Raw genomic sequence first — 18,383 nt, 5'->3', positions numbered from 1 at the left:
AAAAATCTAAATACATTTGTCCATAATTAACCATGGATATATAAAACATAATTCCTAAATTTCCTCCTGTGGCTGAAACATTTCAATAAATTTGAAGAAATATTTATATTACTGATCAGGGAACAAGAAATAAAAAATCCCTGCCTTTTTTAAAAAAACAAAAACAAAACAAAAAAAAAACCGACTCTCACGCATGACGTACTCGTACATACGTATACGTATACGTATCTCGACTTTTCATTGGCGAGAAATGAGTTAAAGCGTCCCCTTATACCGCCAAATACAAAACAACAACAACAACAACAACAACAACAACAACAACAACAACAACAAATAAACACAACAACGAAACAAAAGCTTTGTTTACAGCACAATATTACACTGAAATACACATTCATCCACAGTTTTCACAAACAATCTCAGATATAATTATATAGTTAGGTTCACACCAACACATATTTTCGGATGTAGCATACAAATGTGAATTTATTTTAATAATTACGTGTTGTTATTGTCGTTTTTGACGCCGCATCTCGAAAGCAATGTCTGTACTGAAAACATTTCTATTGTTTTAGCCATTTCAATATCCACACACATCAAATGTTCATGTTTTAGTTAGCATGTGATATATTAGATTACACTCTTACTGCATGACGAAGTCATTCTTATTTTCGATTCTCGGATTAAAAGACGTGTACGGTGAATATTAACATGTATAAAGCTGGACAAATCTATCAAATTTGAAATCTCAAAATCAATAGTGGAAGAAAAAACGCTTTCGTGAACTAGTTTAATTTAGCTAGTTCCTAAATTAAACTGTTTATGTTCAGTGATAAGATATAATTCTATTGTCCCAGGGTAAATTATTTTTTAACCAAAACGGCGTCAAACTGAAAATATACATTATTCACAAGAATAAACTCAACAATTACATGAACAAAAAAGCTGACAATTCCATTTTGGTAAACAACCTGAATTAGTAGTGAAAGCGTCGACTATAGCTGGCGTGCTATACCTTTATCGTATATATTTACTTTGTTAAGGCGTTGTATGGGTGCCCGGGTGAAAATGGAGTGTGCACCCCTCGTTTTCTCAATACTGGGCATCTCCATTTCTCAAACAGCCGTATCCGCCCCTGGTATATAGTTACTGTAATATATTTAAGGTAATAAGTACATTTAGCCCCGAACTATTAAATTGTTAAAGCATTCGGACGCAAGCGTCCTGTATTTCTAATTTAATGCCAGCCTTACTGAATGCAGAGCTGTGCTTACGAGCTGACGTGTGTTACTGGCCACGCCCACATAACATTCCATGTCTAGGCGGTGCATATATATTATATCATAAATGTCACTGCGCATGCACATAATGCATACTGACTGTTGTCAACTACCTAACATATATCGGATGTGTAATGTACTTTGAACTGAAGAGCTGTATGATAGGTGTAAGCAGAGTGCATTTGCGGAAATATTACGCTAGTGTGTTTACTGATTCTACCCTTACGGAACTGTAGACGTGAGATGAAGCCGAATGGTGCCAATATTCGTGTGAAACAACATGAATTATGTATTTAGGTAATTAATATAGCGTCATGCGAGTGTGATGTAATTTCTTGTGTCTACATTTCATCGACTTACAGAGGTTGTTGTCGATATATTGTCTGAACGATTTGAGAAAACATCTATTATTGAAGGATTGAAATTTTAGAAAAGGTATTAAAAATACACACACGCAAAACTCAAGAGACACAACAAACGTTTAAGTCCCAAAAGAAATTCAAAGGAAGGATAATCAGTATGATTATCACAAGTGTGTTGCAAGACTGATCTGACTGGTCTCACGAGACAGTAGCTACGATAAGAGATTATGCATATAATAAACTATCTATCACATGGTTTCTGGTTTTATTTTATTCCCAGTACCAATATTCAAGCAAAAACAAAATGATGTTAACATTTCTTTACAGTAAATAAAAAAAGACATTTGCTCATATGAGCAGTTTTCGAATTTCATTTGAGTGAGTGTTTAATCTAAATTGTTACTGTTAGTGTTAAACGAAATAGCACTTACAACCGGAAGATCGAAAGTCCAGGATTAGATCTAAAGTGTGTTTGCTGCCGACATGCAAGTATGTATTTGCAGTAACGTTAATTGGATCTAGTTGCAGGTTAAATATTTACGTGAACTTCGATTAATTAGCATAGTCGTATGTGCAATTACAATATGTGCATATAAGTACGAACTGTATGGAGTATTCCAAGATGACATAATATTGTTTGACATCTTGACCAGAATATTCTCAGAGTCAGAAGTTTTAGGAAGGTAACGTTTATGTAATTTCCCGTCACCGATATGCATTTTATATTTAAATGGAGCGTTTGACATACACTTCTGGAATGTAGGCAGATTTGGTTGTCAAATTCTATTGTCCGAAACTGGGATTCTTCTACATGTTCCAGTCACATGATATCCAGCCTATATTCCAGGACTACATGAAATACTGAATTTGATTGGACAGTCAACAAAATTAGACAAAAGTGGAGATCGTATGTGCTGGCTGAGCCAGTTATTCGACAGCATTTGTGCTGATACCTGAATCTGAGACTCTTCGTGAGTGTGTGTTCGTTCCTGGATGGGACTCGACCCTACAAAAACACTAGAATTTGTACATTACGGAGAAAGTGTAATTCCAAATATAGAATATATATATTGCTATCAATATGCATCTGTGTGAGGCTCAACTGCACACACGATAAAACACTATCTCACTTCTTCGGCTTGATCACCATCATCATGAAATCAACACAACAGACGCGAACAGAAACAAAAAACTTTTTTTTATGAAAATACACCTATCTGTCCAAAATCGACAACAAAACAGCAATGGAATTTATTCATGAAATTTAGGGCCAATCAGTTTGGTCCAATTCATAATTTATGGCATGGGGGCTGATGATATTTAGGGAGAAGCATGTACTATTTCAGTGGAGCCACTGCAGCACCTAAAATTAATGAAATGTACAGAGTAGGTGATCCCTCTGCATATCCCCCTCCCTCTTCCTCTCATCTCCCCAGGACAACATAGGTGACCTCCTGGGCCACATAAAATCATCATTGTTCCCCAGCTATAAATTATAAGGGGTCCTTAACAATTCAGTTCTCAAACACAGTAGGTTTATCTCAAAGGGTTTCTTTACATGGGAAATGTCAGTCTTTTCCATTAAGCTGTTCTGCAGAATCTTGGATGTTTCTCATATAAAAAAACCCAAAACAAAACACTCCTGATGAGTCTGTACACAGCAATATAAAAAATATAATTTTGACAGTTATGGCTCTAGTCAGTCTATAATGCTAAGATACAGTTTTCTCTTATTTCAGACACTGTTCTGTAAAATTGTCAGTGAATACAGACTGACAAGGATGGACAGTAAAAACTGATGGCATCAGGGCAAGAACATCTTCAGAATGAAGGTATTCACTGATTAACTCAATTATTAAAGAATGTGCATAATTATATTATGTGTTTAATGTTAAAGAACTATGCAGAGATTTAAATGTGGGCCTTTGGATTGTGGCTTTGTCGTATTTTGTGATGAAGGTTGCAGAATCTGCAGTTATTGTGAAATTAGTGTGAAACTGCGAAATTCTAATGAGTGCATCTGAAGTCATATCTTACCACTTTTTAGCATAGTAGGTAGATGCTGATGATATTGCTGAACTTGATAAGCACAGTCTTAGAATAGCTTATGCAAGTCTCCTTTTTAGTGATATTTCTGAATCTATAGGAGTCTGAGACGTTTATGTATAGTGTGTATATGATCCAAGGTTTATTCAGGGAATTCACAGTATTCAACACTGTTTACATGGCTGTCTATTACATATGTCACATTGGTCCAATACCTGTCATTTCTGATGTAAAATTAAATTGTTTTCAGTGTATCTATGTCATTTGCCCAACACATTATTTTACCATCAGATTCCTAAGTTTATCTAGCTATATTGCTGCATTTTCAATATGAACATTTCCAAACAGGTTCTTATAGTTGTGTTAATGTGACCTGAAGACCATGTTGTTACAGAAACGTGCCTCCCATCCCATCTTCAAACATCACTGTTATGGAGAGTTTCATGTAAAAAAATATTATATTCAGGTCCTGTTTTTCCACCAAATATTCTCTTTGTCTAAATCTTGACCTATGTTCATATGACACCTTTTGGTTACATATGAATTCTGGATTTACCTGTGCATCAGTGTTCATGTACAGGAATCAGACTAATGCTTACTCTTGGAATATGTTAGTAATTTGACACTAATATATTAAGAAAAAAAATAATAAATTGAAGAGGAGCCCCAGAGAGACTAGAGATTCAGAACTTTAGGAAATCTCTACTTTCTTCATTTAGGGTATTAGCATTGCAGTAGGGAAAATGATGTTGTCAAGGGACTGTGAGAAAGATTAGTGCAGCAATTTATCATGGAGGTTACAATTAGAGAATTCATAAATTGTGCTCTGAGTTCTGAATTACAGTAATTGCTATCGATAAATCTTGTGGTGATATGAATATCAATAAATTACAGAAAAATAAGAAAATGTAAGAAACCCTTTTGCTGTATTTACACTTTGTGAAATAGTATTTAATGCATTCATCAAAATGTAGTGACACTCTGTGACACTCTGCGCTGTTTTATCTCTAATTTAATTTTTCGTCTCTAATTTGCTTTCATACTTGACTACATTTTTTAGACAGTGTGCATTTTTATGAAACATTTCAATATGAAACATTATGAAGCATTCAAATATTATACATAAGATGTAGGGTTAGAAATATCCCAGAAAAGTCATACGTGCACCAGTTGAAACATTAGTTCTCATGGGCTGGTGAATTGTTTGTATCATCAAGACTGTCTGGGTGAGTGTCGTTAAAATCACTCAGATTTATAATAACTTAAAGCCAGAATGACATCTCACTTGAAATGAGATCAGAGGAAAGGTAGGAATGTAGACAATGTAGGAATTCTGACACTTCTGTCAAACAATCTGTGAGACACGCAGGTTTGTAATAATCATTATTCATATGTTCTGTTTGAGAAATGATAATAGTCTGTAAGCATGGAAAGTGATAAATTATCAATCTAAGGAATCCTATCTCACCCCCCATCCCCCCCTTGTCCTCCTCCTCCTCCTCCTCCCCACCCCTCCCTTCTTCCCCCACAGTGCTCTGTCTGGATCTGTAGGAGTAACCATTTTGCATAATGTCACCTTGACAATTCTCATGAGAATTATTGGAAGGGAGACAACTCTTTGATCATCGTTATAGATTTGAAGGGGACATAAAATGATTACTGATGTTCCCAAGGCATCCTTTAAAGTGATCTTAGTCGAGGAACTGGAGTAGCCCAAGAGTTAAAGCATTTCCTCATCATGCCAAAGGCTTGGGTTTCATTCCAGCATTGGTATAGTATCTAAAGCCCTCTTCAGGTTCACCCTGTCGTGATTTTGCTGAAATAAGGTTAAAAGCCGTATTTGAAAGTCACTTTTTTAAAGTCAGTTATACAGCAGTATTGATAAAGATATGATATGAGTTCAAGTCCAAGTGTTCATTAGTAAGAATATGTAGTATCTGCCCAGAAACAGGGAATATCTCACTGTTTGCTCCATGTTGTACAATGGTGAACCCCATTTTGTTTCTTATAAAAACAGAGGCAATGCAAAGTGCTGTTGTTTTCTCCCAAACCCTGTGCTGAAATATTTGCTTGCATTTTCTAATTACAAAACAAACCAAGGCACATAAACATAACAACAATAAGACTTAAGGAGCCAAAAATTTATTATGTTAAGTGGATCTGAAGAAATCTTATTTCATTTATTATTCAGGTGTTAATACAGTGCACTCAGACTTTGCTTGTGTTACTAAAAATGTTAGCTTATCCAATGCTAATGTTATTGTAAGGTAAAGATATATGAGTTTGTCGTTGAAAGCTTGTTGACACTTTCTGTTGAAGCCACAGAACCTTCAGAAACAAGACAGGATAGGACCCAAAGGTTCCAAAACCATCTGGCTTCCCTACCAGAAAACACTGAAGTTGTCACCAGTTTGTCATCATTTTACAACATAAACAACTTTATTGCTGTTCATGCAGCATGTGGAAATCTATACAGAGACAATTTGTCTGGGAGAACGGATCATGATGATGATGATCATTATGACTGTAACAGTAACCCGAATTATGGATTCAGTGACCTACCTTCCCAGGGACATGGCAGTTACAACAGTGGTCCCTCGGATGACGTCAGACTGAATGGCAGTCTGGACTTTTCACAACTGGATGCTGGCGACGGGATGGGATGCACGGGTGCAGGGAGGAGATGCACAGGTGCGGAGTTGTGCACTTCGGGAAGGTACAACCATAGACCAAGCAGCTTGCCTGAGGGTGCAGAGTACAGTATGACAGGTGAACCAAAGGAACAGACAGCTTTGAAGACCATTGCTCCATTACGGTTACCCGAGGAACATGAGGAGACCCAGCCGGTTAGTTTCTATTTATGTGGTGTTGTGTTTAATGCCATACTCAGCTGTTCTGTATTTGTGTGGAGTTGTGTTTAATGCCATACTCAGCAGTTCTGTATTTGTGTGGAGTTGTGTTTAATGCCATACTCAGCAGTTCTTTATTTGTGTGGTGTTGTGTTTAATGCCATACTCAGCTGTTCTGTATTTGTGTGGTGTTGTGTTTAATGCCATACTCAGCAGTTCTGTATTTGTGTGGAGTTGTGTTTAATGCCATACTCAGCAGTTCTGTATTTGTGTGGTGTTGTGTTTAATGCCATTGTCAGCAGTTCTGTATTTGTGTGGTGTTGTGTTTAATGCCATACTCAGCAGTTCTGTATTTGTGTGGAGTTGTGTTTAATGCCATACTCAGCAGTTCTGTATTTGTGTGGTGTTGTGTTTAATGCCATTGTCAGCAGTTCTGTATTTGTGTGGTGTTGTGTTTAATGCCATACTCAGCAGTTCTGTATTTGTGTGGTGTTGTGTTTAATGCCATTGTCAGCAGTACTGTGTTGCTGCGATGTTGTGTTTAATGCCATTGTCAGCAGTTCTGTATTTGTGTGGTGTTGTGTTTAATGCCATTGTCAGCAGTACTGTGTTGCTGTGATGTTGTGTTTATTATGCCATTGTCATCAGTGCTGTGTTGCTGTGGTGTTGTGTTTAATGCCATTGTCAGCAGTACTGTGTTGCTGCGATGTTGTGTTTAATGCCATTGTCAGCAGTACTGTGTTGCTGTTGTGTTGTGTTTAATGCCATGCTCAGCAGTACTGTATTTGTGTGGTGTTGTGTTTAATGCCATTGTCAGCAGCACTGCATTGCTGTGGTGTTGTGTGTAATGCAATAGTCAGCTGTATTCAAACTATATTATCATAGCTTCACTTTATTTGTTTGTATTACAAGGGGTATGAACATTAAATGAAACACCCGACAGAGAGCAAGTAGGGTTGGCTTAAGTTAATGCTCATAACATACTGCACGTGCATTTATTACATTGTCCAAAGTACTGCTTACCCCTTGTAATACAAATCAGTAACGATTTGAATCTATGATTGTTTGTTAAACAATTTGTATCTTAGGTTGAATAAAATTCTGAAGATTAAATTTTCATTTGGCAAGGTAAAGTTATGAGGATTTGCAATCTTAATTTCTCTTTATTTGGTTTACTTTTTTGTTGAAAGTAACATTCATCGGTAGTATAACTGCCATCCTCAGACCATGTTTCTACATTTTAAGAAAATCTTATTGGATAAATATATTTTAATGAATATTCTTTACAAAGCTTCACTTCACAGGTCATGCTAGTTGATGAAAAACAGTTGTAATTACTTTGATTATATTACAGCATCCTGCCTCAAACTGTGGTGAATACCCTCCACTTCAAACCAACTCGTCTGGCTACATAACAGAAGCTATGAGCACTGCCAATCTAAGAGGTGAGGGATCAGTGAGAGGCAAAAGAGTGAGTGAGTCAGTTGGGTTTTTAGACAGCTCTTAGCAATATTCCAGCAATATCACAGCAGGAGACACAAGAAATGGGCTTCTCACATTGTACTCATTTGGGGAGGCGAAAAACAACCTCAAACTTCTTAGAAATATGAGCATGTTTTGAGAGTAGTAATTGTGTAGTGGTGAAGTGCACTCAAGAAAAACATACCTTGAGTCAATCAATCACAAATAATAAGTAACAAAGTCACTGGTATTTTAAAAATTTTCTTTGTTTCAGATCAAAGGAATAGGTTTCTTCCAATACTGGAAGCCTTTTTTGAAACAAACCGAAAAGAAAACAGCCAAACAACAGGGCAACAGGGTGAAGACGTCGATGAGACACCATCAACTGTAGCTCCTGCAGATGAGTCTCCAGCCCATCACAGTAGTCATACACCAGCATCTGCACTGGCTGTAGTAGCAGCAGCAGGGAGAAACAGGGATGAAGAAGAGGATGAAGAAGATGGTGAAGTAGCTAGGGGCGATGAAGACTTGGGAGAAGATGAAGTAGTTGTTACTGATGAAGAGTAATGGGACAGGATGAAGAAGTTGTCAGTGATGAAGAGTAATGGGACAAGATGAAGTAGTTGTCAGTGATGAAGAGTAATGGGACAGGATGAAGAAGTCAGTGATGAAGAGTAATGGGACAAGATAAAGTAGTTGTCAGTGATGAAGAGTAATGGGACAAGATGAAGTAGTTGTCAGTGATGAAGAGTAGGAAGAACTCATTTTGAACAAGATGTAGCTAAATTCTTCACATTTTAATTAATTGTGACCATTGTTGTTGTCTCACGCACCTTAAAGGTGTGGAGAAGAAATTGTTAAGTTTGTGTGGGTTAGCACTAAACACAAAGTATTTTTCAGCAATTAAATAATAAATGCCCACGAAATGTTAAAACAAAGAGAAATTGTTAGATATGTATTTGCCCACAGGAACTTGTGTACTCCTGTGTATGCAGGGTACCATTACGTTAATGCATGTACTTGCCTTTGGAGCAGCACAGTGTATGGGAGTGACAGGGTACAGAATATGCATAAAGACTTAAAGGTAATTATTCTTCTGTGAATGTATGTGTTCTGTATTCAGCTTGTGTATCATGGAATTACCGGATAATCTTTCAATTAAATGTAAGTTCTACCAAAGTAGATGTAATAAATTAGAATTGGATTTAAAGACAACCAAAGAGGACTAAATAAGATGCAATCAATATTGCCAGTATAGCACTTGACCACTTTTAAATGATATGTAGTGCAATATGTTATCTGAGAACAAACATGTTGAGTAAAATGTTTGTGATTTATCTCTTTGGTTTAAAGTACATTCATTCACGACAGATGTTTTCCTTAGTAATTCATTGACAAAATGAAATACCTTCAGGCTATAATGAGAAAAAATGTGTAATGAGAAAAATAGAATCCTTGACAATCACGCTTCATTTTCAATTTGCAGTATCCTCAGAACAATATATAGCATCTATTTTTAGTGTCTTAGTAAAGCATGTACATATACACAATACAGGGTACCTGAATTGCAATAGATTGCAATACAATATATTTGCCATTCCACAACATATTTGGTCCTTTGGCCACTTACATTGACCAATACCTCTCAGTAATTCGTGTTTCTCTTTTGAGTCAGGGAGCCTATATAGACGGGGAGAAGAAACTCATCAAAAAGCCACTGAACTAATGTTTCGGGTTGTTACATAACCAGTGTAGCCAATATGGTGGTATTTAAGTATTTAAGATTGAGCCCGGTTTATTTTCAACAGCTGATTCAAGTTCGCTGAGTGTTGTAACAACTGAAATCCTACATGTAGTAGATAGGTTAACTATTTTGTCACTTCAGTTTAAGTCAAATAATTGGTATTAGTGTCCATATTAGGACAGTAGATTTGTAGAAAAGTTTCAAGTCGGTATGTTATAGCTCACTGGCTTCTATTCTCGATTCACCGCAAAGATAGACTAAATTGTGCCGATATAAACTTCTTTCATGCATTTGTTTAATTTTTAGAAGGAAAACACTTTTAGTTGAAAGGTATTTGCAAGTAATAGTGACAGTTTTATGACTTAAAAAATTGTTAGGGTGTAATTGAGGTGTGACATTCGCCGATCTGCCCTTGAAATGCTACATGCCAGTGTTTGAGTGTTTATAGTTATTTCTTCAAAAACATCTTTCACATACACCTGTAGTTCATATGAGGGGAATATACTATTAGGTGAAATGTGTTTGCAAGTATTAGTGATAGTTTCATAATCTAAGAAAGAGTGTTAGGTGTATTTGAGGTGTGTGAAAAATATGACATATCGCCGATCTCTGTTCTGATCCGCCATTAAAATGATATACGCCGTTGTTTGAGTATTCCTAATTACTTCCTCAAAAACATCTTTCACATACACCTTTAATTCATATGAGGGGAATATACTATCGGGTGAAATGTGTTTGCAAGTAATACTGATAGTTTCATAATCTAAAAAAGAATGTTAGGTGCATTTGAGGTGTGTGAAAAATATGACATATCGCCATCTGCTCAGATCCGCCATTGAAATACTAAATGCCGTTGTTTAAGTGTTTCTAGTTATTACTTCAAAAACATCTTTCACATACACCTTTAATTCTTATGAGAGGAATATACTATCAGGTGAAATGTGTTTGCAAGTAATACTGATAGTTTCATAATCTAAAACAAAATGTTAGGGACTGTATTTGAGGTGTGTAAAAAATATGACATATTGCCAATCTAATCTGATTTGCCATTGATGCTTGAGGGTTATAGTTCCATAACTTCTTTCTTTCTTGTTGATCTTATTATTTGACAAAACTGGAAAGGCATTTTGGAATGCTTTGTGACAGTTTTACACTTTATTTTTGAGGGCAGTGTGACAGTGTCAGTTAACGATTTGTTAATGTGCATTCCATTCCCCACATGCAATGAGATATCTGAATTAATTATTAATGTAAACAAAAATTTGACGAGTTCTAAATGAAATTGTGTTTGGTAAACATTCACAAATCAGTGATGAGTTTGAAGACATTTCAATTCTATTTCTCATCAGCAGTTTGTCAAACATGAATCAGATTCCAAACTGCTTTTATTGCTGTATTTTGAGTGACACATTGCAAAACCTGTCAGAATTTGCAAGTATGGGTTAGCAAACTAAATATACTAGCTCTGTGAGCTGCCTGTTGAACTATTACTGCGTGTGTTGTAACGAATAATGTACCTTCTGCCATATGCCTGACAGTACAAACTACCTTGGTATCACAGTGACCTGGCAGTGCTCTGTATATCTATCAGGATTTAGATGGTGTTTTGAGAAATATGGTTATGCCATTTGTTCCAGATATGAGTTTCACAGTATGGGAAATTAACGTGAACAATAGATAGGTAACACATATAAGTTTTAAGTAGACTTGATATTTACAGATGAATGTTCATTACAAGTAAATGTAACTTAGATGATCATATCAACCTGGACTGAACGCACCCAAGTGCATATCATACATCAAAGTCAACATCACATGTATACCAAAGTAGACATGACATATCAAATTAGACAAAACATTACCAATGTAGACATGCTGAAACATGGCAATGAACATTAAGTTTGACAAAACCTTATCAAAGCAGTGTATTATGTGGTTTATTATTGTTTCTCCTTCCAAGGTGAGTTTGTTTTTCCATTGTGTAACAATCCATATATTTTACTGTAATATAAAGCATAGCAAAAGCCAAATCATTAACATGCTTTGTATAATGCAAATGATATATATATGTATATTTTCTAGCCATTACCAGAAGCAGATCCAAGTGAAAACTTCACTTGATTCAAAATACACAGTGAACAAATATTTGATGGACTTATACATGTTCACATGTAAACTACCCAATAGAAGCATTAGGGGGATAATGTTTGTTGGTTTTTTTTCATTTCAATGCAGGGGTTCCCTTTTCTGTTTAGAAAGTCACTTGCCACAGGGCAAGTGAATTTAAGAAATTAACTTGTCCTGACTAATTCTACTCTTGGCCTGATTTATATGACATAATCATGCTGATAAAATTATGAAAGAATGAATCAACATGGTGTTTGATGTTAATGTTTAGTGGACTATTTATTGAGAAGTGACAAATAGCAAAGAAAGATAACTGCTTTATGGTCATTGTGAAATATAATAGCTATATCTTGAGCAGATATGGAATGAAATACAAGTTTGTTTGCTGTTTGAAACCACAAGCAGAAGTTATTTAGTAACTCACGGACAAGTAAGATACCATTATTTGATTGCCCAAAGTAAAAAGTGACCTGTCCGAGATGTCGGGCGATGGGATTTTTGGACCCTTGCATTGTCTCCCCTCTGGATGTGCACATAGGACTGAAGTTTTTTTCTGTGTCACTCTGCTTTAAGCTATTGCGTTCATGCTTGTATATTTTTTTCATTGTGTTGTGGATTACATGCAAAACAACACGTAACCTGCTATATATCCATGACTGCAGGTAAGTGTTTTGCATGTAGCAGTACTACTGGGTAGTATTTGCTCTGTCGATGACCATTTTCACCATCAACAGTCTGTGTATTGTTGGACTGATGGTGTTCATGGTTTCAATGCAATGGTCATGGGAATAGAATATAAATGAAATAATATTTATTAATCTAATTATTCACATTCCTATGAACATGAAACCATCTTAAAACATGCAATGTTTTACGATTGTTGACTCAATGCTTTATGTGATGCTGTAAATACTTCGTAACTGTCAGAGGAAGCAAAATATTTGTTCACAGACTGCTCTCTACATGTCCTTGTGAGATGATCTGTCAGATCTAAATCTTGTCTGAATCTGACATCTCTGTCAGTCAGACACTCAATACCTTCTTATATGTTACGTATATCCAATCTCAACCAGCAAGAGAACAGCCAAAAAATATGTGAAAATTTTTTGCAAATAAAATTTAGAAAAATTATATTGCTTGATACTTCTTTGGTAAAAAAAATGTTTGAGTGTTTAACTGGGTAGGATTATTTTCATTTAGTACATTAGTGTATAATTATCATGGAAAGCTAAACGTAAAATTTATTCTTTTTCAACAGACTGAAAATTCAGGATAGGCAAGAGATGAGGGAAAAAATGTAAAAGTATGGATAGTTTCTGCATAAGCAATAACCTATAAGTTTTGTGGATTGTTAACACCTGATTTAGCTTGAGTTGTCACAAATACATTTACTCTCAGAGCATTGAAGATATTTCTTCATGTTACCAGCATGTAATAATTTTCATTCAATGTATACAGCATTGTTTTTTTACTTGGATATATATTTATTATTTGATTCTAGGCAGTAAAAACGCTCATTCACGACATTGCAGTTTTTCTCAGGGAATGATGCACCGATCTACAGTATGTATCTGAACATTTGCTCAGCAGTCAGTGTGGCATATATCTCAGTCCTCAACGTTGTGGTTATTTGCGTTTTTCAAGGTTAGGTAATGTTTTTTAATGTGTAAACTGTCATATATAAGCAAGCATGCTTTTGGTGTTTGGGAATTAATTTAAAATCCCCAAACACTCTGAATATTTTAAAAGTGTTTTGATTGTGACAAGTCACCAACATTTTGTAGGCATTTCAGGACATAGCTGATTAAACCTTACAGTTGTGTACAGATGATAATCTGTTTATTTAGATAACCTGCCTATTTTGCTTACCTCTTCCGGGAAATGTGACTCCTGGGAGAAATATTGTGTATGCAAAACCCAGAATCAATTGCAAAAAAAAAATCAATTTTCACCATCAATTTAGTGCTGTGTGATCCAAACAGACCCAAAAAGTTCACCTTCTGTAAGAAGAGTACACTACTTAACATCTGGCAAACAAAGTGAAAAAGAGGACAGTGCCCAATAAAATTGATTGTCTGTTAGGAAGTATTTACTTTTACAAGGTGTCACAAAGTCTTACTCTACATAGCTCTGGAGTGACTGACTGATTAACATGATGATATGATAGTAGATGTATTAGTGATCCATTTGTCAGTCATGATTTTCAAGTTCCCTTGCAACACAACAAATCAGCATACATATCTTTTGATCTTTACAGACATGTATCAAACTAAAGATGTATTTACTGGTATGATTATTTCCAATCCAGTCAATCCTTGATAATCATTTTTAAATTCCCCACATTGTCCAAATGAGCAGAGTATTACTGCGGAAGGTTATAATAGTACAAATCCAATTCACTATGACAATTTTGACTGTAAATTTAAACAAGTGATCTCAGAAAGGAAAAGATACTTATACGAGTCTTATACATTAAATCATATATGGAAAGTTACTCTTACTGATGCTTTACACACTTTTTTGTCTTTGTATGTATTTTGGTTAAGTAACGAGTGCTATTGCTTACCAATATTTATCAAATATTTATTGCACTTGACGTACTTCTGTATTTAACTCTACTCACTCATTCTAGGTATATGATGCTCACTGTAAATAATATTGTCGCATCATATAATCTAGAGATTGATATCATTGTTTTACACAATTTGGACACAATGAGTCAGCCAAGTTTATAGGTGAATCTGACCACCTGGTCCACAACAGGAACATGATGTATGTCTGTTGGTATGAATTTGAAGGATTCCATTGTGTTTAGGAAGCAATATCATAAGGTAAACTGTTCAGTCCATCTTGAGGACTCCTTTGTTGATTGTACATTTGTACATAATCCATGGTAGATTGTAAAATTCACATTGACTGTAAATTGTCAGCTAAATTGGTGTAAATTGTGAAATCCACCCTGAATATGTGTATCATCAGCTGATAATCTGTTGTAGACTGTGAAATTCAAATAGGCTGTACAGGTCATTAGCTGATAAAGTTATTTGAATTGTGAAATCCACTTTGATTGTGTGTAGCATCAGTTGATAAACTGATGTGAAATCCATCATAATTCTGTAAATCATCAGCCAATAATCTCTTGTAGATTGTAAAATTTACCTTGACTGTGCAAATGATCAGCTGAAAAAATGATGTAAATTATGAAGTCCACCTAGACTGTGTGGAAGATCAGCTGATAAACCGATGTAAATTGTGAAATCCACCCTGACTAAGTGTACCATTAACAGATAAACTGATGTAAATTGTGAAATGAATCTTGACTGTCTTGATTTGAAGATGTTTCTGACATACTGGGTATAGGAGATACAGAAACGAGGTACCTATCTATATATAGGACCATTACATGTAACAGGAAACAGATCTGGGTACCCTTCAAGAGTAGGTGTTCAGAGACTGGTGCCTGGTTACAATCAATTTTACTGGAGCATGGTATGTCGGCAGTGAATGAGAGTTGGAAAACCAGTTAAAAGATGAACTCTTCAAGATGGTAGATGCCAAACATCCTTTCCTGTTGTGACTTCTCATAGTGACATCCAATTTTAATATAAGTTGATTTTAAGTTATATATTTATGTCCACTGCCCATGCACGCCCCCACCGTTAAAAATTTTACTTTGTATTAAACTGTTATAAATCTTTGTCTCAAAAATCTTTTTCATACAATAAAATGTTTGAAAAAATTAATTGTTGAAGGAAATCTTACTATCAAATACGCTGTTGAATAATCATACTTTTGATTGTCCTTTTTGTATTCCTTGAAGTTGGAAATCACTGTTTTGAAATATTTTCTAAGGATCTTCCTTTTTAAAACACTGTTAGAAATATCTGTCTTAAAAATCTTATCTTTTAAAATATTGTTTGGAAATAAAATTGTTTAAAGAATCTTATTACTAAATAAACTATTGAAAAATAATGTTTTCATTTTTCATTTTTTAAAAGTTAGGTAATATTTGTTTTAGGAATCTTACTTTTATAAGTTTGGAGATATTTGTGATAAGAATCTTACAGTTTCTTTGAACTCATCTGTGATGATGATGATACTGCCATTCCAAAAGATGTGCCTTCCTGATACTACTGTATAAACTGAAAACAAAATCTATTTTTCATCACTACTATATTTCACATCTATATATATGTTTGGTCAGTATCAATTATAGATTCCCTATTATCCATCTGATCTTGGGACCAGACAAACATCATCATTGTCCTTTTGTATTATATTTATTTGTTTTCAAATGTATCTATCATACAATAAAATCTTGTACGACACCATAAGATATTTTATTTTGTAATTATATTACAATACTTAGACAGTGATGAACTTTGGAACAAGTCATCTCACTGTACATGTGTCAGTGTAATGTGAGAAGAGTAAGTGAGTTCAGCGTTACATCGCACTATATGGCGGCGATCTGTAAACAACCGAATCTGGACCAGACAATCCAGTGATCAACCGCATGGGCATCGATCTACTCAACTGGGAACCCATGACGTCAACCAAGTGAGCAAGACTGACCACCCGATCCCGTTAGTCGCCTCTTACGATAAGCTTAATTATGTTGCTGAAGATCAATTCTACCCGGGTCTTCACCGTTCTCAGGTAAAAGGAAAACCGGAAGTGATGGATGCAGTACTAGGGGGTTCACTACACAACAAATCCATCATTTTTCAAGCAAATAGATACATAACCCTTCAATTCCCATAAACATTACCGATAAGGTTGAAGGTTTTGACGGTTGTGTGTTACGCTTTTCACATGCACATACAGGAAGCCCAAGGGTAAGTCGGGCTCTGTCTGTCATATCGCAAATCACCATATGCTCCTTCTATGGAAGCATCAGCCATATGTTAAGAGCATAAACTGAATCCCAAACCGTATACTGATCCTTGTATTCCAGGGAAAGAGACGTACTGTAATAATTTTTTTGAAAGTCTATTCATTCATTGTTAATCATGTTCAAACCCAACTGGATCGGTGGGATATCCCTGTGGTTAAAGCGTTCGGTCGTCACGCCGGAGACCCAGGTTTAATTCCCCACGTGTACAATGTGAAAAGCTCATTTCTCGTGTCCATACTCTGGTAATTATTGCTGGAATATGGCTAAAAGCTGCGTAAAACTAAACACACGCAAACACAAATGAAATTACACACGAGTCAGTTTGCAATTGTTTCATAATACAATTATTACGTTGGAAAAGTATTTACATAAGTACGCGATGCCGAATCCTAAATGATCCTTGGAAGTATTTTGAGACTGCCGGTAAGATGACCACCAATAATAATGCTCCCAATGACGTGAAATAAGCTATAATTGGATGCGGCAACTGATGGCTTCATAACTCATTGCACCAATGACTCCTGAATGTATGCAATGTGTGTCTGCTGTAGATAGTGCTGTACATCATCAAACAGGTTTGGGGGTTCAGTAAACTGTTCTTGAACCTCGATAACTTGGAAAACCAACCGAGTCGATGGTTGGTGGGATATCAGCAAACTACTGAGGATCAAGGACCGTCATCGTTCAGATCGACCATGACTGCCACTGATACAGCCTTCCTTGAATCACGACCACACTTCATAACTTAATGACAAAGTAAAAAGTACATTGTAAACGCTCTTTCACGGTTACATGTTAATTGACTGTGGAAATCCAACTTTTGGAACACTTAGAGACATTTTCCCTAACTGACAAATATCAATCTGGGTACAAGTCTCACAGTAGCATGGAAACGGTCCTTAACTGTGGTCTTGACCAGATTAAGACAATGGTTGATTCTGGTTCAGTGGCTCTGATGGCGTGTTTGGACCTCTCTGCTGCATTTGATACGGTTGACCAGCAAGGACTATTGGATCACACACATCAGGATTAAGGCATTAGCAACATTGCACTGCCATGGTTCAAATCTTATCTGTGGACGTGCCACAAGGCTCGGTCTTTGGGCCATTATTATTTACAATGTATTCGAGACCACTCGTACGTATTATCTCCCAACAGCAGGGTTCCCATCACTTTTATGCGGATGACTCATAGCTAGTAGATCACTTTAAGATAAACGAAGAAAAAAAACAGTTATTTACAAGGTCGAAAACTGCATCTCAACAATTCAACGCTAGATGTCATCGAAAATGTTGATGTTGAATGACGACAAGACAGCAGCACTGTTTATAGGACCATCTACCAGACTGAAGAAATGTGACGCTAAGCAGCTTCACATTGGTCAATCTGCAGTGGCCATTTCATCTTCACTCAAGAACTTAGGTGTTCATATTGACTGCAAATTTTCTATGGAAACTCAAGTATCACAGTTATGCAAATGCTGCTATTTCCAATTGAGAAAAATTGGATCCATTGGCCATCCATTGACACAAGATGCTACAACATGTCTCATGAGAACATTAGTCCTCTCTCGCCTAGATTACTGTAACAGTTTATTGTTTGGAGGTTCGAATGAGT

General features: G+C 35.9%; 1 protein-coding gene across 1 annotated transcript; it reads left to right on the top strand.

Moving 5' to 3' along the window:
• Positions 1–2,095: 2,095 nt before the first annotated feature.
• Positions 2,096–9,429, top strand: LOC137298430 (uncharacterized). The gene is made up of 5 exons (XM_067830695.1): positions 2,096–2,131; positions 3,382–3,474; positions 6,008–6,534; positions 7,892–7,982; positions 8,273–9,429. Exons 2-5 carry the CDS (start codon positions 3,441–3,443, stop codon positions 8,563–8,565), a joined length of 945 nt encoding a protein of 314 aa, XP_067686796.1. The 5' UTR covers positions 2,096–2,131; positions 3,382–3,440; the 3' UTR covers positions 8,566–9,429.
• The last annotated feature ends 8,954 nt before the right edge of the window (positions 9,430–18,383 follow it).

This window comes from Haliotis asinina, chromosome 10, assembly GCF_037392515.1.
Source record: "Haliotis asinina isolate JCU_RB_2024 chromosome 10, JCU_Hal_asi_v2, whole genome shotgun sequence".
NCBI classification, from domain to species: domain Eukaryota; kingdom Metazoa; phylum Mollusca; class Gastropoda; order Lepetellida; family Haliotidae; genus Haliotis; species Haliotis asinina.
Note: the sequence above shows the minus strand (reverse complement) of the source record. Positions and strands in the feature narration are given on the sequence as shown.

Coding starts and splice junctions, on each gene's coding strand:
- LOC137298430 (XM_067830695.1), top strand. CDS start 3,441: ATGGCATCAGGGCAAGAACATCTTCAGAATGAAG. Junction 3,475..6,007: donor AGAACATCTTCAGAATGAAG/GTATTCACTGAT, acceptor TTTCTGTTGAAG/CCACAGAACCTTCAGAAACA. Junction 6,535..7,891: donor AACATGAGGAGACCCAGCCG/GTTAGTTTCTAT, acceptor ATTATATTACAG/CATCCTGCCTCAAACTGTGG.